The sequence below is a fragment of the Rattus rattus genome, chromosome 8 (assembly GCF_011064425.1).
Source record: "Rattus rattus isolate New Zealand chromosome 8, Rrattus_CSIRO_v1, whole genome shotgun sequence".
Taxonomy (NCBI): domain Eukaryota; kingdom Metazoa; phylum Chordata; class Mammalia; order Rodentia; family Muridae; genus Rattus; species Rattus rattus.
Window position 1 is genome coordinate 52,592,701 of NC_046161.1, and position 23,659 is coordinate 52,616,359.

The 23,659-nt window shown below is 44.5% G+C and overlaps 1 protein-coding gene across 3 annotated transcripts in view; it reads right to left on the reverse strand.

The window, feature by feature from the left end:
* The window catches only part of Rec114 (REC114 meiotic recombination protein), a 92,007-nt gene extending 72,592 nt beyond the window's left edge, over positions 1–19,415 (reverse strand). For 2 of the 3 annotated variants that reach the window (XM_032909599.1, XM_032909597.1), the window contains exon 1: positions 19,155–19,377. In XM_032909599.1, coding sequence (XP_032765490.1) covers positions 19,155–19,361 — 207 coding nt within the window. In that variant the 5' untranslated portion in view covers positions 19,362–19,377. Of the gene's footprint in view, positions 1–19,154 lie in introns of all 3 variants that reach the window. The other variant, XM_032909598.1, reaches the window with a different exon arrangement.
* Between the last annotated feature and the right edge of the window lie 4,244 nt (positions 19,416–23,659).

Sequence of the window (23,659 nt, forward strand, 5' to 3'; positions counted from 1 at the left end):
CAACAAGAACTTCAAGACTCTGAAGAAAGAAATTGAAAAGACCTCAGAAGATGGAAAGATCTCCCATGCTCATGGATTGGCAGGATTAATATAGTAAAATGGCCATTTTACTAAAAAAGCGATCTACAGATTCAATGCAATCCCCATCAAAATACCAATCCAATTCTTCAAAGAGTTAGACAGAACAATTTGCAAATTCATCTGAATAACAAAAACCCAGGATAGCTAAAACTATCCTCAACAATAAAAAAGGACTTCAGGGGAATCGCTATCCCTGAACTCAAGCAGTATTACAGAGCAATAGTGATAAAAACTGCATGGTACTGGTACAGAGACAGACAGATAGACCAATGGAATAGAATTGAAGACCCAGAAATGAACCCACACACCTATGGGCACTTGATTTTGACAAAGGAGCCAAAACCATCCAATGGAAAAAAAGATAGCATTTTCAGCAAATGGTGCTGGTTCAACTGGAGGTCAACATGTAGAAGAATGCAGATCGATCCATGCTTATCACCCTGTACAAAGCTTAAGTCCAAGTGGATCAAGGACCTCCACATCAAACCAGACACCTCAAACTAATAGAAAAAAACTAGGGAAGCATCTGGAACACATGGGCACTGGAAAAATTTCCTGAACAAAACACCAATGGCTTATGCTCTAAGATCAAGAATCGACAAATGGGATCTCATAAAACTACAAAGCTTCTGTAAGGCAAAGGACACTGTGGGCAGGACAAAACGGCAACCAACAGATTGGGAAAAGATCTTTACCAATCCTACAACAGATAGAGGCCTTATATCCAAAATATACAAAGAACTCAAAAGTTAGACCGCAGGGAGACAAATAACCCTATTAAAAAATGGGGTTCAGAGCTAAACAAAGAATTCACAGCTGAGGAATGCCGAATGGCTGAGAAACACCTAAAGAAATGTTCAACATCTTTAGTCATCAGGGAAATGCAAATCAAAACAACCCTGAGATTTCACTTCACACCAGTGAGAATGGCTAAGATCAAAAACTCAGGTGACAGCAAATGCTGGCAAGGATGCGGAGAAAGAGGAACACTCCTCCATTGTTGGTGGGATTGCAGACTGGTACAACCATTCTGGAAATCAGTCTGGAGGTTCCTCAGAAAATTGGACATTGAACTGCCTGAGGATCCAGCTATACCTCTCTTGGGCATATACCCAAAAGATGCCCCAACATATAAAAAAGACACGTGCTCCACTATATTCATTGCAGCCTTATTTATAATAGCCAGAAGCTGGAAAGAACCCAGATGCCCTTCAACAGAGGAATGGATACAGAAAATGTGGTACATCTACACAATGGAATATTACTCATCTATCAAAAACAATGACTTTATGAAATTCGTAGGCAAATGGTTGGAACTGGAAAATATCATCCTGAGTGAGCTAACCCAATCACAGAAAGACATACATGGTATGCACTCATTGATAAGTGGCTATTAGCCCAAATGCTTGAATTACGCTAGATGCATAGAACAAATGAAACTCAAGACGGATGATCAAAATGTGAAGGCTTCACTCCTTCTTTAAAAGGGGAACAAGAATACCCTTGGCAGGGAAGAGAGAGGCAAAGATTAAAACAGAGACTGAAGGAACACCCATTCAGAGCCTGCCCCACATGTGGCCCATACATATACAGCCACCCAATTAGACAAGATGGATGAAGCAAAGAAGTGCAGACCGACAGGAGCCGGATGTAGATCGATCCTGAGAGACACAGCCAGAATACAGCAAATACAGAGGCGAATGCCAGCAGCAAACCACTGAACTGAGAACGGGACCCCGTTGAAGGAATCAGAGAAAGAACTGGAAGAGCTTGAAGGGCTTGAGACCCCATATGTACAACAATACCAAGCAACCAGAGCTTCCAGGGACTAAGCCACTACCTAAAGACTATACATGGACTGACCCTGGACTCTGACCTCATAGGTAGCAATGAATATCCTAGTAAGGGCACCAGTGGAAGGGGAAGCCCTGGGTCCTGCTAAGACTGAACCCACAGTGAACTAGACTGTCGGGGGGAGGGCAGCAATGGGGGAGGGTGGGGAGGGGAACACCCATAAGGAAGGGGGGGGAGGAGGGGATGTTTGCCTTCGAAACCGGAAAGGAATAACACTTTCGAAATGTACATAAGAAATACTCAAGTTAATAAAAAAAAAAAAAAAAAAAAAAGCATTTCAAATTTAAAAAACAAAACAAAACAAAAAAAAAAGTCAAACCAAAACCGAAAACAAACCCATAAACAGCACGGCAGCACCAAAACATACACAAGGGCCAAGGGAAAAACACAAGAACACAGAGAGAAGCCTACACGTCAACAGGTTTGACTGCACTATCAACAGCACTCAGTACAGAAGGGATAGACTCTTCAGTAGAAAGTTAGTACTCACTATCCATCGTGTTAGAGATGCCCTCGCTGCCAGGAAGGACATATTAATACGTCTAGCCAACTATACCTTTGGAGAAACAAAACCTTATTAAACAAAAGAAGAAATGCAAAATAGATTAAAGTCTTAAATATAACACCAACATCTATCAAACTATTGGGGGGAAAACATAAGAATGTTCTATGGGGCTGAGAAGATGGTTCAGTGGATAAAAGCATTTCCTATGCAGGCATGAGGACCTGGGTTCAAATCCCTAGATCCCACATAAAAGCCAGGCATGGCTGGGCACACAACTAGAATCCCCATGCTGGATAGAGGGGTTGAAAACAAGAGAATTGCTGGGGCTTGCAGACTGCCAGCCTAGTCTGAGCTTAGTCACTTTAACACTAGGCACACACACACACACACACACACACACACACACACACACACACACACACACACACACACACACACAAAGAGAACAAAGAGTTTTAGAATAACAACATAAAAGCACAGATAACAAAAGCAGAACCAGGCAAACGCAATTATGCAGTACTACGAGTGACTGCACAGAAAAGTCAACCATAGCCTACGGAAGGAAGGGAAATATCAGCAAACTACATGTCTGACCAGGAGTCAGTTTTCCAGAGCACACAAGGAATTCAGGCAATTCATCAGCAGACACAGAACAATCAACACAATATAAAAGTGGACAGAAGGCCTGGATAAACACTTCTCAAAAGATGCACACGTCAAACAGGTCCATGAAGTCCTCAACGTCCTTGATTGCCAGAGAAATCAAGTCACTACCGCCTGAGGAGTCAGCAAAGAGCGGCTATCATCAGAAGAACAGAACTGACAGAGATGAGGAGAGGGGACTCACGACCTTTGGTACAAGTGTGAAAGTGTGCACATTCCTCAAAGAACTAAGATATGAACCCCATTCATGACCCAGCGAACCCACACTGGGCACACACCCAAAAATCAATTTTGTCAAAGAGATGTCCTCTCCTGTTCTGCAGCTCTCTTCATGGTAGCCCCCTTCACCAGCAGATGAACGGACAAAGAAAACCAGACACCAGCCAACCTCAAAAAGAACAAAGTTCGTGGGGATACAGCTCAGTGGTGGACCTAGCATTTGCAAGGTCCTGGGTTCAACTCCCAGCAAGACCGGCAAGGACAAAGTGACTACAGCTGATATTGATTATATTGAAAAAGACTTAATACATCTACAAGAGAGGATTTAAATTGTTCTCACGGAAAAGAATGGATAAACATTTGCTTGGATATGCTAAATACACTGATTGGCTATATCATGCAGTTACCAAAGCACCACACTTTATCCCACTGAATGGACACATGTCCAAGTAAATCAAAGAATATTCTCTGAGTGCAATTAAGTAAAACAAACAAACAAACAACAACAACAAAAAACAAACAAACCAGCAACATGGTGCTGAAAAATTGCTCAAACATTTTAAAACTAAATAGTATTTCTAAATAACATATGAACAGGTAACAATCTAAAAGGGAAACGAGGTATTTCGAACTCCTAATCATGCCCCAAGCTAACGTGCCAAGAAGCTGTGTGGTCAATAAGCAAGGCATGTGAAAAGCACAGAACAAACCCCACCACCTGTTTCTGCTTCTAAAATCCAGAAAGCCAAAAACTAGATGGAACTTTCCAGATGACAGGCATCTGTGTGAAACTGACAGTTGATGTGACACTTCCTGGTGGCAAGCATCTCCCAAGAAACACGACAAGCAGTCCCCTCTTTGCATCAGCCAATATTCTTTACTGAGTTGTTGCAAGAACTCTGAAGAGACAAGAAACAAAGAGCACTCAGATGTAAAGGAAGAATTAAAACCACATTTAATTATAGGCAATGATGTTCTATGCTGATGATCCAATTGACTTGACTAGAATAAGTGAGTTCTGAACAGCTGCATTTACAAGGTAACACAGGAAGACAAATTGTGTTTATATACACCAGGTGCTGTTGTTTGGATGTAAGCTGTCTCCCATAGATACAATTATTTGAATATCTGGTCTCCAACTGGTAATGGTGGAAGGGACAGGTCACTGGGGACAGGTCTGAGGTCTAACAGCCCAGACCCATTTCTGTCTGTTCTTTGGTTCCTCACTGTGGACACGACTGACCAGCATGCCCTCCCTGCCCTTGATGTGTAACCACAACAAACCCTCTATCTTCTGAATTGGTTACCTTTTGCTCACAGAAAGAAGGAAAGTAAGTGACAGACTAGTAAGAAACTGAAACTTGGCTTTAAAAGCACTGAAATTTATAATATCATCAAAAGGATAAACTACTTAGGAATACATGATGAAATGTGTGAAAGAATGTCATGTTACCAGTTGAGATAAACTTAAATCATTAATCCATGGGGAGAGCTTTGCTTAGGGTCAGGGAGATTTAGTATTATTAAAATGCTGGTAGGCGGCTAAGCTAACGGTGTTCATGTCCTAATGCCTAGAACCTGTGAGTGTTATCTTACACACCAAAAGCGACTTCGCTAATGTGATCAAGTACCTTGAGATAGGGAGATTATCCTGGATTATCCAAGTGGGCCCAGTGTAATCATGCGTGTCATTGAGCGAAGGAGGGAGCCAGCCAGAGAAAGAAATGTAACTGTGGGGGCTGAGGGGAAGGCCAGGTGGAGAGTGCTGGCACAGTGCGGATCCCTTCAGTCTTCCTCACATTAACTTAGCTCCGTAAAATATCACTGTAGATTTCTGACCCGCAGAACTCTAAGCTAGAGGGTGCTGCGTTAGGCCATCAAACTCGTGGTACAGCCACAAAAGGAAACCAAGACCAGTCTTCTCGAACCTTCCAGCCGATCCAAATCAAAATTCCGAGCCCGTGAAATGGTTCAGCACGAGAAAGCACACGTCTGAAAACCTGAGTGGAGCCCAGAACCCACGTAAAGGGGGAAGAGGGAACCGACTCCTCCCCAGAATTGTTCTCGGTCCTCTATTCACCGGGTACGGTATGCACGAAACGGCCCTCTCACACATATTCACACACAGCACATGATAATAACTAATGAAAATTCAAAATATTAGTCCCTAATTAATTCCACTAATTCTAAAATTCACATAGACATGTAATAGTCTAAAGCACAGAGAACATCTATTGAGCATTTAAAATGTTTAAAATATTTATTTTGTGTGTGTGTGGCCATGAGTGATAATGTGTGCACATGTGTGCATGATTCGATGGTGGTCAGAAGAGAGTGTTGGATCCCCTGAAATTAGAGTAACAGGTGATTGTGAGCCACCGTGTGAATGCTGGGAACCTAACCTCGGTCCTCTGCAAGAGCTGTAGATACTCTTAATGGCAGAACCATCTCTCTGGCCCCCATCCAAGCATGTAACATTAGCATGGACCCACCACATGCAGACCCTTCTTACAACTGACAGGAAAAGAAAAGAAAAACCAAACCAGGAAAGGCCCTGACCTTGAGCTTCGTTCATTCACTGAATATTGACTACTGCTGCAAACACATTAGATACCAGGCATTGTTCAAGACGGGGAACATCACGAGCAAAGCAAACGTCTGGCCCTCACAGACCTGTACAGGAAGGGGACCAACAGGTAAGTGAAGAGTTAGCTGGAGACGTGGAATGGATAAACACTCAGACTGAGCAACCTACATGCCTTTTATTACTACGCGTCTCTAATTTTTACCCATGTTAGTGATAAAATGCATCCTTTTTTGGTCTAAGTCCTAAACGCTGGGAGCCTCTGAGGAATAAGGGGAATCAGCCAGCGGTGCCTTCTGCCGCCTGCACATTCTTTATCCTCCTTACTGCTGTCCCCTGGGCCTGTCCCTTTGTGGTGACGAGTGCCCCTGGAGAGCACTTGCTCTAACAACTGCCACACCCTATATGGTGCTTGTCCGCAGCCTCCCCCAGTGGCCTGCCCAAGGGACTTGCGATACTGTGACCAACACTCCAGGGGCTGGACAACTGGCCAGGTGGGGATTTTACCTAAAGAAGGGTCAAGTTGTTGGCCTGACCCTGAAAGTGCAGGGTCCCTCTTCTTTCTCCACAGCTGACAATCCTGCTGGCAACTGTCTAGAAGACCCTGTAGCATGGACAGATGACATCGGCATCGGTCATGGCCTGGTGCAAGTTGGTATCATGAGCCAGAGCTCTGCTAGAGCCTGCCTCGTTTGCTGTTTCCATCCCTTTCTCCTCCTCAGCAAAATCCAACTCCAGCCCATCCATCTCCTGTGCTGTAAGGGTTCTCCTGGGCCACTCTTCACGGCACCCGGGGACAGATGCCCCTTCCTCGGTATTCTTCCGAGGTTAGGTTCCCAGCATTCACACGGTGGCTCACAATCACCTGTTACTCTAATTTCAGGGGATCCAATCATGGAGCCACTTTACCATGCCCTGTGGCCTGCTCATCTCTGGAGATGAGAAGATGGGCAGATGGGAAGCTGCTGCTTCTTGCTCTGCATACAGAGCCAGGCTGGGTGTGGCCCTGCCGGGGGCAGCTACTCCATTTCCGGAGAGCTGAAGGTGACTGCGCTGGTAGGGAGCTGCTCAGGCCTCTCTGAGTCCTGCTCTTGGCTGACGATTAAACTCTTCTTGTGACTTCAAACTTAACTGCCACCAGCCTAGGTTGACCAGAAGCCTCGTCTGTGACACAAATGGTTTGATAACCCGGATTCTGTGACCCACACATAGCGTTTATGTAGGACAACCTGAGAGATCGCTTTTTACTGAGAAAATCGTGTTTCCCGTGTGTAAATGTGTGGGAACTGACACATCACTTTCGTTGTGCTAGGCGATTTCCTGTCAGATGGACTGCTCACACGGAGACCGTCAGCACCTCACTGTGTGTGAAGTGGAGCCCATGCTGTCTGGGTTCACTGCACAAGCATCGGGAGGGGGCTGTGGAGCCACAGCAGTCCAGGGCTCAGCACAGCTCACCGTAGACTCTTCAGACCTCATGCTGCCTCTTTACATTTGTCTTTACTGGGGACGGTGTCCTGTATGTCTGCTTACGCCTTAACTCAGCTTTTACTTACTTTATAAAAAGTTAAATGTGTGGATGTGTGTGCGTGTCTGTGTGTGTGCATTTGCATGTGCGTGTGCATGTATGTGCATGTGCATGCATATGTGTGGGTGTGTATGTGTGCATGTGTGCATGTGCATGTATGCGTGTGTGCATGTGCATGTGCGTGCATGTGTGCGTGTATGTGCATGTGCATGTGTGTATGTGCATGTGCGTACATGTGTGTGTGCGTGCATGTGCATGCGTGCGCATGTGTGCATGTGCGTGTGCGTGTGTGTGCGCCCACAGTGGCCAGACCCCCTGGAGCAGGAGTTCCAGGCCTCTGCGCAGTCTGATGTGGTACTCAGAACTGAATTCGGGTCTCCTAAATGAATACTACGCGTGCTCTTAACTGCTGAGCCATCTCCCCGGCCCCTGCATTTGTGATGGTTTATTACAGATTTCAGGTATTTCATGATGGCAAATGAGGAAATCATCTATTATCTACGTATATTTAACATGTACACAAAATACCACACTTTTCCATGTAATGTTTTCCAAGTTTGTAGTTTACAATTTTTTCCCAATCTCTCCCAAAGGATCCTCATATAGTTGCACCGAGAGACTTCGAGGGTCAGCTGCACTTGCTGCAGTTGCTAACCTGTGGTGGCCTGAAGGACAGACGTCCTCCTGAGGTTAGAGCATCTGAAGACTTGGGCCCCACTTGGTGCTACCGTCTGGGGAGGTTTAGGAGCTCCAGCATTGCTGGAGGAGGTACTCACTGGGATCAGGCTTTGAGATTTCAAAAGCCTTGCCTACTTACACTTAGATCTCTTATTTTGTGCTTACAGCTCAGGAGATAGGCTCTCAGCTTCTGGCCACCACACCAGTCATTGCTGCCACCATGTCCCCGCTGTTACAAACTCAAGCCTTCAGGAACTATGAGCCCAAGTAAACCCTTTCTTATAGAACCTCCCTTGGTCATGGGGTCTCATCACTGCCATAGAAAAGTAACTAGGACAAAGGCTTAAACAGTGCGAATGTGACCATCAAAGCATCAGGTTTCTATTGTTTCTCCTTAAACTGTGCTCTCGATGACAGCTGGCCCCACACACAGACCTAGCCGCACATACTTGTTTCAGTAACAGTTAAAATGCTGTTGTACCAAGGCTACTTGCCATGAAGTTCTTTCCGGTTGTTTTCTACACATACTGCTCCCTCTCCGGTCGTGTGCTCCTCACTACTCACTCCTGCAGTTGAAAGTTCTCACAGTGAACAAAGACAGCCCAGTGACTGTCAGATTCTCATTTTAGGGACCTTTTGGTATTTAAGATTCTGTGTTTAAAATTCAAAACAGTGAAATGAAATATAAGTATTAAGATGGAAAATGTTTGTTTGGTTAAATGTAAATCTCAATTCACGCTCAAAATATTTTACTGAATTCGAACATTATCTCTAACGCTGAAATAAACTTATTTCATTCTGTAGACCAGGCTGGTCTCAAACCCATAGCAATCCTCCTGCCCCTCAACCTTCCACATGCTAAGATCACAGGTAGGAGCCACCATGGCTAGAGAAATATATTGTTTTAAAACCACTAATTATGGGACCACCAAGATGGCTCAGGGGTTAGAGGATCCGGCTACAAAAGCTTGGGGCTCAGATCAAAAGTGGATGGATTCCACAAAATTGTCCTCTGACCTCTACATACACAACATGGTTGGGCATGCACACCACACATATACAAACACATACACACATACACACACATATAAACACACATACACCAACACATACATACATAAACACACACAAACACACACAAACACACACATATACACATACACCCACATAAACACACACACATACACATACACATACACCAACATACATATACATACATAAACACACATAAACACACACAAACACATACAAACACACACAGACACACACATATACACCCACATAAACACACACACATACACACATAAACACACACAAATAAAGCAGCATGAATAGAGAGGCAGGAGCGGAGGCCTCCCTGAGAAGGCGTGTCTTGAGTAAACAGCTGAAGGCATGAGAGTTGGCCAGGTGTCAGAAGAGGGTGCCACACTGGCCTCAAATCCACAGCAGCCCTGTTACCCAGCTTCCCAAATGCTAGGATCGCAGGCGTGAGTCTGTAACTTTTCAGATACCTGTTACAGTCACTCACTGAAAGACTCCGTACAGTAAGTTCATACAGTCTTAAAGCACCAAATATAAGACCTTCTCAGGGGTTCAGGGGAGTAATGGTAGCCAGACTCTGTCCTGTGGTCTCTCCTTTCCAAACACAATCCAAACACCAGTTACCTCCCTGGAGCACGATTAAGATCAGCACTCGAGTGGCTCTAATGAACCCTAAAGAACAGGCACCAGACACTGGTGTGCTCTCAAGTTCACGCTCCTTCTCAGGCTCCAACAACTACGCTTCTGTAGAAGCATCAGATCCACTGTGGTGGTTTGACTCTGCTTGGCCCAGGGAGTGGCACTGCTATGAGGTATGGCCTAGTTGGAGTAGGTGTGGCCTTGCTGGAGGAAGTGTGTCCTTGTGGGAGTGGGCTTTGAGACCCTTCTTGCTGTCTAGAAGCCAGTCTTCCCCTGGTTGCCTTCAGAACAACTCTCAGCTCCTCCAGTGCCACGTCTGCCTGGATGCTGCCATGCTTCCTGCCATGATGATGATGGACTGAATTTCAGAACCTATAAGCCAGTCCCAAATAAATGCTGTCCTTTATAAGAGTTGCCTTGGTCACGGTGTCTCTTCACAACAATGGAAACACTAAGACACCCATTATTTCTTTACAATTAATATATGGGGAGGGGGGAATTAGGATAAGGACAACCTAGAGGAGCAAAACTGTTCAAGGAGACTGACAGCCTGGAAAAATAATTATTACAATTATTACTTAAATAATAACATCCAAATAGAGTCTTGGAGCTAAAACTGTTTATGAAAAGAAACATTCAATGGGCAATTGTACACTATGAGGCCAAATTAATGGTCAAAAGGAGAAAGCTTGAGGAAGAGATCACGCGTGACGATGTAAGATACAGGACTAAGAATCGGGGTCAGGAGAGCAGTGTTGATGATGTGTGGGAAAAAGCAAGGGAAGGACCCATGAAACAGAATAACCCAGAGACATGAGACTGGATGTAGACGGAAAGGAATCGAGTTCCAGGCATCAAAGGGCTAGCAGAAAACAAAAGAGCAAGGACTGGTCACATCCCAGTGAAACCCTAAGTTCTAGACACACAGAAAGATCTTCCAAAGCTTCTGGTTAAACACAAAAACAATTCTGCACTTGAGGATTCTAGGGAACCCATTTTTTAAAAGTGGCAAGTTAAGAGGAATAATCAAGCATGGGTCCCACTTTTGCTATGCAATAGGACCACGTGGTTATTTAAGGCAACTAGGAGGGTGGGGTGGGGTGCAGGGCAGCCCCGAAACTAAAATTAGAACAATAAAATTACTGTGTCAAAGTTTTACAAACCCTAATTTGTGTATGTAGGTATCATAGCTCAAGAACGACATAAAGAGGAAACTAGGCATAGCGCCCTCCTGGCAGGGGAACATCACTCTGTGCTTGTCCCAGCGGAGTCAGCTTGAGTTTCATCAGCCTCCAGATACGATCACCAGTCCCCAGAAAGAGGGCACAACCGACCAATGAAGCTGCACCGGTTGCCCTGCTGCTCAAGGTTTTATCCAGTGTCTTTGTGCTTCCACAGTGAATTTTATTTATTTATTTTTTAAGTTCTGTGAAGAATGACTTCAGTGCTTTGATGGTGGTTACACCTTCAACAATATGGCGTCTTTACTATATCAATTCTGCCACTCTATCTTCGGTCTTTTAATCTTTCTTTTTATAGTTTTTACTAAAGAGGTTTCTCGCCTTCCGTAACTAGATTTAGAAATTTCACCATTTCTTGAGGCAACTGTGAATGAGATTGTGCTCCTGATTTCATTCTCGGCAGTTCGTTGTAGAGCACAGAAAGACTACTGGCTTTCTCAATGTCAATTCTGCGTCCTGCTACTTTGTGGTATTTGCTTCTCACGTCTACAATTCTTCTGGTACAGCTTTTACGTCGTCCTAAGGATGGGATCTTATCATTGGCCTCCAAACTACCTTTCTACCTGTGATTATACTTAAATTTACTTAGAATAAAAACCATTATGAGAGCGAAAGAGCAGTGGCCCAGGACGTTAAATGTCTGCTGCACAAGTGGTAACACACCTACAATCTCAGAGCACCAGATCGGGAGACAGGAATCACCAAAGCAAGCTGGTTAGCCAGACGAGCAGGGTTGGCAAGCTCCATATTCTAGAGGTCCTGCCTCAGTACATAGATGGCGAGTCCTCCTCAATCCCTCGCGGGAACGTACTGACATTCATAAACACATATAGGAAACTCTGCACACACTAATAAATCGTACCAAGAAGATCAGGTCGCATGCCTGCAATCACATTTGGGAAGCTGAGGCAGGAGGATCAGGAATTAGAGGCCAGCATCTATTATCTATTTCAAAAAATGTGTCAAATGCCAACACCAACAACTAGACTACAAAGTGGTGCTTCCTACGGGTGGGCACACACGGTGACCAAGACGGTGACTCTCACATTCTCCTCTCATATCTGCCATTCATTCCCAAAGCCAGGGAAGCACCTAATGGTCCCAATATCCTAAGTATACTTCTAAGTGGGCATTAAAGATTTTAGAGCAAGTCTCAGCTGTCACTGGGAACCACAAGGACCCCTGGGATCCACACAATCAGCCAGAGATGACATAATAAGCATTGCAGCCTTAGTCATCCCTAATAGAGCCTTACAGTGTCTGCACACAGAGGGTAGGAAAAAGAATCCTAGAGGTTGATGAGATCTTAGCATTTGTGGGCCTCATTCTAAACTTTAACTTCCTAAGACTCCTTAACCCCTAAGCTACAATGCCCTTCTTCACTGCATCTGTGCATGTAAATGCCACCTTAAATCATTCCACCTTAAATCATTCCACCTTAAATCATTCCACCTTAAATCATGTTGTTCAGACAAACCATGGACTCCATGGAAACTGCTGAACAAAGTTAAGCTTTTGTTTCTGAAGAAAAAGAACAGAGTCTGACCTCAGGGTAGAAATATGTATTTATAAATTAGAGTTTTAGAAACAAGTAATGGTTCTGTCATAAGGAAAAGAAATTGGAACATCACTTACAAGGTTCTTCTTCAAAATTCAAGGCAAGGTATAATGAAATGTAAGATTCAATTAGGTAACACCACAAGTGTGAAACACTTCTGTGTCAGCCAGTTTGGGCTGGCACACACTACAGACACTGACACCCCTCTAAAACACCAAGGTGCATTTCTCACTCACTGCCACCTGTCCGCTTTGTTCTCCCACTCCACTCCCACTGCTTGACCATTACTACAGCACCAACAAGTGCGTCAAAGGAAACAGTAAGACCAGTCACGCACTGGCTCTTTAAGATTCTGCCCGTGACACGTGTCAGTTATGCCCACATTTCACTGCCCTACACCAGTCACAGTCACCTAACATAGCCCAGGTAAAATCACGGTGTATGTGAATAGCACCAACAGCTACCACTTTACAAAGGACATTTTCGGAGTCAGGCAGACGTGGAATCAAGTCTCAACCTTATCCCTTAGAAGAACAATTCATTTTTTCGACTATAGAAAAGAGACACTACTAACCCCCTTATGAACTTAAGCATAGCTTGTTAAACTGTGGGTCACGGTCCCAGAGCTGAATGTGAAGGTTGTGAAACATCTACCAACAGTAAATGTTTTTGAACACCAACGACACAGTGACTCTGAGGTTCTGGCAGCATGTACTCATGTTGCATGACGGGGCTTCATTGCCACCTTATTACATGTACACTTTGCCTTCTGTGTGTACTTGTACCCCACACCAATGATTACCGCTTGAAACACCCTGGCAAGGATTTGAGACTACTGTATGTTGTGAATTGCACTGTTTACTGTACATACAGTCTCCTGTTCTTATAGAAATATCATAATTTAATAGTGGGAAATAATTAATTTTATTTATTTATTTTCTTTTTGGCTGTCAGTCCTCAAGCTGTAGGTAGCAGATCGGTGACCTCTAGATTATATTGTGTTAGAATATTTGATTTTTTTTTTTAAAAATTGCTGTTTGACTGGAAGGTGGGGGCAGGTATAATTCTGTGAGTTCAAGGCCAGCCTGGTCTACATGGCAGGTTCCAGAGCAACAAGGACTACATAGAGAGGCCATGGGGTGGTCTGAGAGAGAATGGCCTCCATAGGCTCCTATTTGAATGTTTGATCCCCAGTGGGTAGACTGCTTAGGAAGGATAAGGAGGCGTAGCCTTGTTACAGGAGGTGCGCCGCTGGGGGTGGGCATCGAGGTTTCAAAAGCCCACGCAGACCCAGTAGCACGCTCTCTCTGCCTCTTCCTTATAGATCGGATGTAAGCTCTCGGCTTCTGCTCCAGTGCCACGTTTGCCTGCCTGCCACCATGTTTCCCACCATGACGATCGTGTGCTAAGCCTCTGAAACTGTAAGCAAAGTCCCAGTGAAATGCTTCCTTTCATAAGTTGCCTTGGTCCTTATATCTCATCATGGCAACAAAACAAAGAGAGCCTATGTCAAAAATCCAAGGAAGAAAAGAAAGTTGCTGTTTAGGGGGCTAGAGAGATGGCTCAGTAGTTACGAGTGCCTGAAAGTTTGGCTCCCAACACCCACGTCGGACGTTCACAACTGCCTATGACGCTAGCCCCAAAGAGAGCCAATGCTTCTGACATCTGGCCTCTATGGGCCCCTGCATTTACATGCACATAGCCACATACGGACACACATACATGTAATTAAATTAATTTGAAAAATTAATTGTTGTTTGAGGACTGGAGAGGTGGCTCAGCAAGTAAGAATACTGGCTGGTCTTGCAGAGGACCCTGGTTTGATTCCCAGCACCCACACAGCATCTCTTAACCATCTGTAACTCTAGTTCCAGGGGATCTGATGCCCTGTGGCCTCCATGGGCATTGCATTCACATGGTACACATGCATACATACAAACACACACATGTACATAAAATAACAAATAAATCTTTAAAAATTGGTGTTTGGGGGTTGGGGATTTGGCTCAGTGGTAGAGTGCTTGCCTAGGAAGCGCAAGGCCCTGGGTTCGGTCCCCAGCTCCGAAAAAAAGAACCAAAAAAAAAAAAAATTGGTGTTTGAGTTGAACTGTAAGCCAGCCCAATTAAATGTTTCCCTTTATAAGAGTTGCTGTGGTCACGGTGTCTCTTCACAGCAATAGAAACCCTAAGATGGTGGGGTGCAATGGGGTGAGGGTCTGGAATATTTATAGGAATGCGAGAATTTCCTGGACCTAATAAGTTAAAATTCACAACAATAAAGATCTACTAAGAAATTATCCAGCATACAAAGGGGAACTGCTATTTTGCTATTTCTCTAAAACAATTTTCTTGAAATTTTACTGAAAATTAAATTGTCCTTAAGACATGAACAAATCATCTTAATCGTTCTCATCTTGTATGCTAATTTGAAAACTGTGGAAATACTAACATTTCTAAGGCGAACAGCACCGTAATTAAAGCACAAGCTCCAGAGACCAGAGAACTAGAGTCCAAATTACTCCACAGTGCTCTCGGAATTCTTAGAAAAGCCACATCTCTCAGGCTCAGCTGATTCATCCGTAAAATGGATGCACTATTTCCTGCATAAGGCTGCTGAGAGAACTCCACTAAATAGAGCCAGGCAAAATGTTACGTGTAAGCCTTTGATCTCCCGCTTGTGAGAGAAGCAGGCAGAACTCTGTGAGTTCAAGGCCAGTCTGGTCTATACACCAAGTCCCAGGCCAGTTAGAGTTACACAGTGAGACCCTGTAACAAAAAAAGGAAAAAAAAGTTGCCATTTCGCCAAAACTCAGCCAAACATCACTAAGGATTTATCATATGGGGGGGAATGCAGAGAAATCCGAAAGAAAAGGGGCCTAAGGCATTCTCTACATTGAGCCCACATTCAAAGTTCATCTCAAGTACAAATTTCACATTCCATTTCTCAATTTCTAAGTACAGCAATTATTTTAAGGTCCTCCTACGAATTTAAAAAGGTTTCGGGTTCAGTCAATTAAGGTATGTCTGAGAAATATTTAAAAGCTGAAAAACATGGTAAAACTTTAATTTAAAAGCAACCTGCAATTAACATCACCTTTCAAAATTCTCAAACGAACAGACTGAATTATACAGAGACAGAAAGCGGACCGATCTCTTATTGCGATAATTTCTGTCAGACAGGTTGCGCCAACAGATAGAAGGAGCTCAAATCAAGTTCCAGTGTGTATTTCATCTGCTCATCCACTTAGAGGACGGCAGATGGCTGAAATATTCACCCCACTAACAGAAATTTGCATATTCATTTTGAATCTAGCTTAGTCACAACTCTATAAATTCATTTTTATGAATTATACTACAGAGCTGCTCACCTCATTCAAGGTCACCCCTCAACGCGCCCTTCTCTCCAAGTGCAGTCCCTAAACCAATACCAGTGTCACCTGGGAGCCTTCTATGATGACAGAATCCATGTCCCACAGCAGTCTGTTCTGACTGAGGAAGAATTTGCATTTTAACAAAATCCCTACAGGACAACTATGAACACCAAAGCCCGAGTGCTGCAACTGTAAACTGCGGTGAGTTTGGGGTTTTATTTTGGTGTTTCTGTTTGTTTGTTTTTGTTTTTTCCCGCTGTTACAAAAAGTTTATTTGCTTCCAAATTGTATGGCACGGAATAACAATTCAGAGAGTAAAGAGAATCAGCACTTTGGAGCTCTGTTGACCTTAACTTGACCTTACCTCTCAGCTGGAACTTCCAGTCTGAGAAGTTTTGTACTAGTTATCTTTCTCTTAGGTAAGGCAGTTCGGTCAGTACGTGGCCACTGTGACCAGCATCTTCTCTGGGGCAAAATACCTACACATATGGAACCAAGAGAACAGAGTCTCTCCATAATTTGGAGGGGGGGTGGGTAAAAGCAATCAAAATGCGTTTATCCACAGTTGAATTTGAAACATTCCATATGAGGAAAAAAATAAACCCTACCAGAATGACAGAATGAATAATAAATTCACCTAACACATAGTTTTATTGTAGGTGCCAAGTGTTTTTTAAAAGAAATTTCCATGGGACTTGGAGAATACGGTGTTGTTATTACTATTAGACAACAGCCACCGAGCCTCTGAAACAGAACAAATCTCATTTCTCTTTCATTTAAAAGAAAAACATGACAGACCTAGGTTGAATCTGATCACAGCAGGCAGGGTGGCTGGGCAGAGATTCAAAGCAAGGTACAAATGTCCAGTTTTCAAAAGCTGTGCGGACGCCAGCCGCATCTCTTGCCACTGTGGCCGTGGTGTTATGTCAGACATTTGAAAGCCGCTGAAAAGGGCTGTTCCTTATAAGCAGTGATGAAGAGCTTTGCAAAGAGAAGGTAAGAACTGTTATAATAGTTGACTTCTTAAAATGGCCAAAATGCCCATGCTCTGGGTTGTAGCCTAAGAATTACCTGGCTGAGTCTGAGTCAGTGCGCCCAACACAGAGAAAAGGGTTGAAAGGATTAAAGAGCTGTTAGGAGAAATTATCAAGGAGCCTCCCGGAGCAGCCTGGAAGTTAAATATGTCCTTTAACATCCCTGGCTTTCTATAAGATCCAATTATAGATCCGTCACGCCGGCATTTAACTCCTCCCCACTTCACTTTGCATTTTTACCCTATATCTTATTTAGGATTCAGAGTTCCACAAGAGCACAACAAAGTATTTAATGATTTTTTTTAAATGGGCCTAAATATATTGATTTCAAGTTTTAAGGCACCCTTTCCTCTAATATTCCAGAATGTCATGAATAATTCACAATGCTCTATTTCGATTCCCATTCTCAGCCAAGGCTCTCACAACCGTGCACCTGGCTCTACATAGTCACCTCAGTCACCTTTCAACCCACATCTGTCGGGCTTCTACACCGTTCCCTCACTCAAACCCCTCTCCCTGATGACCACGGATAACCTTCACACAGCTAAGTACAATGGTCACCGTCATTATTTTCCTACACTTGACAGTACCACTTGACAGACTCCGGGCAAGCATTCCCTCTCCCTCTTGAGAGAACTCTCTCCAGCCCTAATAAACCTTCATTCTCCTAGGTACTTTGCAATTCTCTGGCCCTTGTCAATCTGCCAGGTTCTGACACTTCTGTTCTGAACACAGTTGCTGCACTACCTTGGGACTAGGTCCTGGAATCTCCACTAACCTCATGACTGCATCACCTCCCTGATGCTGACTCACGCTTTCGCACCTCCAGCCCAGGTCGGCTGAATCTGGAACAGTGCACTCAGCTGAGTACGACCGACATCTCCTCATGAATGTTGTGCCTGTCTGACGTCTCCGATCTGCTTTTCCTCCAGTGCGTCCCATTTCCCTACAGCTGCTTCTGCCAGACACCGAATGGCTTTACCCTCACCTCTCACATTCCATCAATCACCAAGCCCTTTTAATTCTATCCTCCACATTATATGTCCCATTTCCCCATCTCCGGTGGGTGTCACCTCTCTCAGGCCCAAGGTGCCATTATCTTTTGTCTTCCTGAACACACCGATACTGTCCTCTAATTCCATCAACAAAGACAGAGTAATTTGTCAAAGAAGAGAATGATTAAAACCCTTCCCGGGGCTTTCCCTGTGGGCTTCTAAAATAATATTCGCAAGATACCTGTCTTCCTGTCCAGACATCCTCACCACTTACCATCACTCCCTGGGTTGCCTAAGCACCAACCTTTTGGCTTCTCTCTCTATTAGACCTGCTAAGGTTTGCTCAGGCGTGGAGCCTTTCACATGTAACACCTTCACTTCTCTATTCTATTTTACCCACAGCTATCCAAGAACACATAAAAACACGGTGGACAGGCACACATGTCCTATGAAGTAAGATCATTATTTTAACTCCTGTTTCATCTCTCCCACACTTATTTAAAAAAAAATGAAGATAGTATTTCTATTTTTACGATAAATAAGTTTCAGAAAAGCTAAATAGCTTAGCCAAGAACATGGAAATTCAGCATCAAAGCTAGAGAGGCTGGCAGTGTTGCTCAGTGGTAAAACACATGCTTAGTACACAAAGAGATGTTGGTCAATCCCAAGTACCAAAATAAAACCAGGTAGAATTCAACTTTCGTCTGGTGTAGGTGTTTGACTACCAAAGAGTATGACAACATAGCTATGAATGACTTAATATCAGTGCTACAATTTACATAGTTATCTGGGCACATGCTATGCCCTCAGGAAACTAGGATCAGTGGGTTGAGGACACAGCTCAGGGATAGGGCACTTAGAGCCCCAGTGCCATAATAAAGCAAACAAAACCATTCATGGACCATTTGGACCTCGCTCCATGCTAAATCATCTCTGGCATACTGAACTGTGTCTAGCATGCAGCCCACGTCCAATCAATACCTGTTGGATATAGGAATGTTTATCTTACCCTTGCACAATTATTTTGAAAATGAAATGAGTTACAACCTAATACCTCCTATTCCTACTCAGATACAAGTTTCCTGTGTTAGAAGTCATTCCGTCCAGTCCTCGCAGAGGAGTGAGGGTCGAGCACTGTGGCTGCTGAACAGGGTTCCACCCTCCTTCCCTGGGGATCTGGCGGCTGGTGGTCCTTTCTGCCCTTCGGGTCTCACCTTCCATGTGGGCGAGGGCGCTGCAGCAGCTGCCGAGCTAGGCCCAGGGGACTCCCCATTGTCCAAGAGCATGAAGCGACCATAGCGCCTCAGAGGCCACTGGGAGACTTCCCCTGGAAGCCCGAGGCCAGAGGCCACATTTCCAGCCTCAGCCATGCCTGTCTAAGGTCCTGGAAAGCCTGCCTCCACGTGACACCTGACGACAATCGGCTATCCAATCAGGAAGCGAGGTGTTCAAAGCTCACGCTTCTCCAAAACGGAAGCAGAGGATGCCACTACCGGAGGTGTGGTCTTCTTCGCTTGTTTTTGGTTTTGTTTGGGGGGGTTTGTTTTTTGGTGTTTTTTGTTTGTCTGTTTGATTGATTAATTGATTTTCGGTATTTGTTTGTTTGTTCGTTTGTTTTTGATGTTGGGCATCCAAGAGAGATTGTCTCCATTCTGCCTGGAAGTAAGGCTATTATGCCTACAATTTGGAAGATTGGGAACCTTCACCTTCCCTCAAGGCAGCTCACGCAAGTGTTCATCAGCCTGAGCCTTAAGAGATTACCCAAACCGGCCATCTTCCTCATAGCCACTGAACCCTGGGACTAGACTGCCTCCCTAGGGTGTCTGTCCTCGGTCTCGCAGGTGATGGCATCTCTTCATATCCTACTAAAATCCAGTGCAATTTAAAGGACCAGTCTGGAAACGCGACTACTTTCTCATTAACCTGTACCCTGGGCATATTCCTTCCTTTCTTCAACAGAAGGGAGGCACAGATGGGTAGGGGGGTGGCCAGGCAGCAAAAGGTGTGCACCCCATCAAGCAGCAAGCAAATGATGCTTCTGGGTGATTTATAACCAACAAAACATTTCCACATCTGTAATTTCATTTATCCTCTTAACAACCTTGTGGCAAATTAAAGAAACACACACCCGAGAACTGGTGGTGGCATAATACATTCCAGAAAGTTCCAGAGAGCAGACGTGATTTATCAATGGACACAGCCAGCAAATAGCAGAGCCAAAATAGGGCTGTGAACCCCACAGTCTCTTCGTGTCTTCCCCACTTACAAAGAACCTGGTATTTATACAATCTATATCAAGTCAGAACAATGCACACAGAGGACGGGCTGTTAACCAAACACTTAAGGTAAAAAGAAAAAGAAAAATGAGGAGTTTTTGTTGTTGTTATTGTTGTTTTTGTTTGTTTGTTTTGTTTTGTTTTGTTTTATGTCTTGAGACAAGACCTCCCTTTTTAGCCTAGGCTGAGGTGAGTCTGCCTCAGCCTCCCGAGTGCTGGGATTGTAACCAAGTGCCACCAAACCTGGACCAATGCAAACAGTTTATAAACGATACAGTTAACGTTTAGAGAATGGTGGGTAAAGTGGTAACTTGTACACGACAAAGCATCAACTATCTGCAGTGTGCAAACAAACAAACAAACAACAACAACAACAAAAACCTATGCTAGTTGGGCCTGGAGAGATGGCTCAGTGGTTAAGGTCACTATAGCTGCCCTTCCACAGGTCCTGAGTTCAATTCCCAGCACCCACATGGTGGCTCACCACCGTCTATAAAGAGATCTGATGCCCTCTCCTGGCATGCAGGTGTACATGCAGCAGAACACTCATACATAAAGTAAATAAGTTTTGAAAATTAAAAAAAAAAACAAATAAACCTTTGCTAGCCAGCAACAGCATACAGAGATGGTCGCATGTTATTTTCAGGTGTACGTTTGGCCTCTGGGACCTTAGGCTCTAAAAAGGAAGACGAGGCAAGGTGCAGACACACTCCTTTGTCTACGGTTACTTGCCCAGTGGACAGCAGAGCTGTGGAAGAAACTATGGGTTCTATGATAGCTCAATGTGTCAGCCCCACTCTCAAAGAATTTAGTATTTACAGGACTGGGAGGAGTCAGGAGCTTGATATGCATAACTGACAGGTAACGTTGTGTCATCTCCGAGATCAGATGAGGGAATTGGCATCTTATGGTGTGGCGTGTGCCGGGGCTTGAGGACCAGAGAGGTACCGAGGTGGCAGCATAGCTGCTGGGAAGTAAGGGTCCGTTTTAAAGAAGAGGGGAGTTGGGGCAAAAGAGCACACAACAACCATGAGGGAGTGTGGATTGTACTTGGCAGGCGGGTGAAGAGCGTGGAAATTTGCATGAGCAACTGAAACTACTGTAGTGTTGGTCCAGGCAGATAAATCTCTCAGGCAAATAAGATAAATTGAGTTAAAGGCAAGGGGGATTTGTTATGTTCCGTTTTGTTCATCCGGTAAAGCTTACAGAAAGGATTGGGCTTCGGAAACTGCTTCTGCAGGTCCTTAAATGACACAGCAATACTGCGCTTAACGTGCTAGTAAATAGTTAAAAACTTGGTTCAAATCCCAGGTCTATGGCTTGCCAGCTGTGTGACCTTGGGGGAAATCACCCAACCTCTCTGTAAAATAGGGCCATTAAACAAGTACCTTTCAGGACCATGACGAGATGAAATGAGAGCTTATGGGAGGAAACAGTTGGTAAATTGTGAAGTGGTGTGTGTGTTGATCTTTTCTGTCCCTGGTTAAAGTGACTTCTCATGGGTTGGCTACAGGAAGGGAGGGTGGGATCAGAAGCCTGACACTGGGTCTCAGGGGCGCTCACCTCCCAGGTCCAGAGCTGCAGCTGCTGTCAGACACCCTTCACAGGGACAGATGGTGCTCACAGTCGGGACCCTGTCAGTGCCCAAGGACACCCGGAGTCCTGCTGAGTTCCCACCTGCAAATTCCCTTCCTAGACAATACACCTGCATCCAGCTTCTGGGCCACCCACATCTGCCAAGAGCAGGTCACGCCTGCAGTGGGGATGGATGGTAAAGCCACAGCCCAGTGCCTGGAAGCGTGTACAAACTACTGAGAGTCACTGGGACACCCTGGGACCCAGCACTGTGGACGGGGCTTGAGATATGGTGGAGAGTAAAACTCAGCCAGGTTTCCTAGGGCTTGCACTCGTGGGGGGAGGAGGTGTGGTGGATCGGAACACGGAGCAAACCATTGCATCTTTTTATTAGCCAAACTTAAAAAAAAGATACAAGTGAAATGTTTATTAAGTATGCAACAAAAGGCGAAGGTCTCTGATGTTTAGGTAAGTTTGTATTTTGTGTTGGTTTTGTTTTTGAGATGGGGAATTTACCATGTGCCTGTCTTGTAAATGACTACTAGTCCCTATATAGACCAGGCTAGCCCAGAACTCTCTTAGCTCCACTTGTCTGTATTTCCTAGGTACTGGGATTAAAGGTGTGCACCACCACAGCTAGCCAATTAGGTGAGTCTTAATACCTGTGTAATCCATGCAACTACCCCAACCCAGATACAAAACATTTTTGTAAATCTTAAGTTTCTTTCTCTTCCCAGTTATTGTCCACCTCACAAAATAAACAGTTAGCCTGGTCTAAATTTGATCAGTTGCAGCTCAGCTTTCCTCTCCTAGGACTCCGCATACATGAACGCATACACAATGAGTCCATTACATCTACTATATTTTCCCCCCCTTTTGAGTCAGAAGCTCATGTGGCTCAGGCTACCCTCTACCAAAGATGGCCTTTAACTCCTGATTCTACTGCCCCCAACCCCCAGGGTGGTATTACAGACATCCACTGCCAAGCCCCCTAGTTTATCTCTGCTTCTTTCTATTGTATAGCTAGTTCCCAGTTTGCTTTTTAAAATTTATCCCAGTGCTGTGGGGATGGAAGCCAGGGCCTTGTGCATGCTGGGAAGCACCCACTGCTGACCTTCATGCCGAGTGCACACGGCTTATTCCTCACCCTCCGGTTGTTTTCCTGCAGGCCTTTGTTTTGATTGTTATGAATATTCTCACCCTAGCCTTTCTTTAGGAGTAAATACTGTCATTAGCCTCGCTTTCTCTGAAGATAGAGTGAAGGGTTTCTGAAGTAGACATCTGCTTCAAACCCAATATACATGCGCCCCATACAAGTGTGCCCACACACAGAGACACACATAAACATCCTCAATATGTGTGCACCCCCACACAAGTGTGCCCCCCACAGACACACATACACATGCTCAACATATGTGCTCCCCCATACAAGTGTACCCCACACAGAGACACACATATCCTCAATATGCATGTACCCCACACAAGTGTGCCCACATATACAGACATACACATATACCCTCGATATATGTATACTCCATACAGTGTACCCCCACAGACACACATACATATATGATCAACGTACATGCTCTCCCACACAAGTGTGCCCCCCCACATACATATCGTCAACATATATGTGTTATATGTGTACCCCACACAAGTGTGTCCCCCACTGATACATATACATATGCTCATTATACATGCTCCCTCACACAAGTGTCCCTCCACACATACATATCTTCAGTATACATGCTCCCCCCCAGGTGTGCCCACTCATACAGACATACATATGCTCAATATACACTCGGCCCACACAAGTG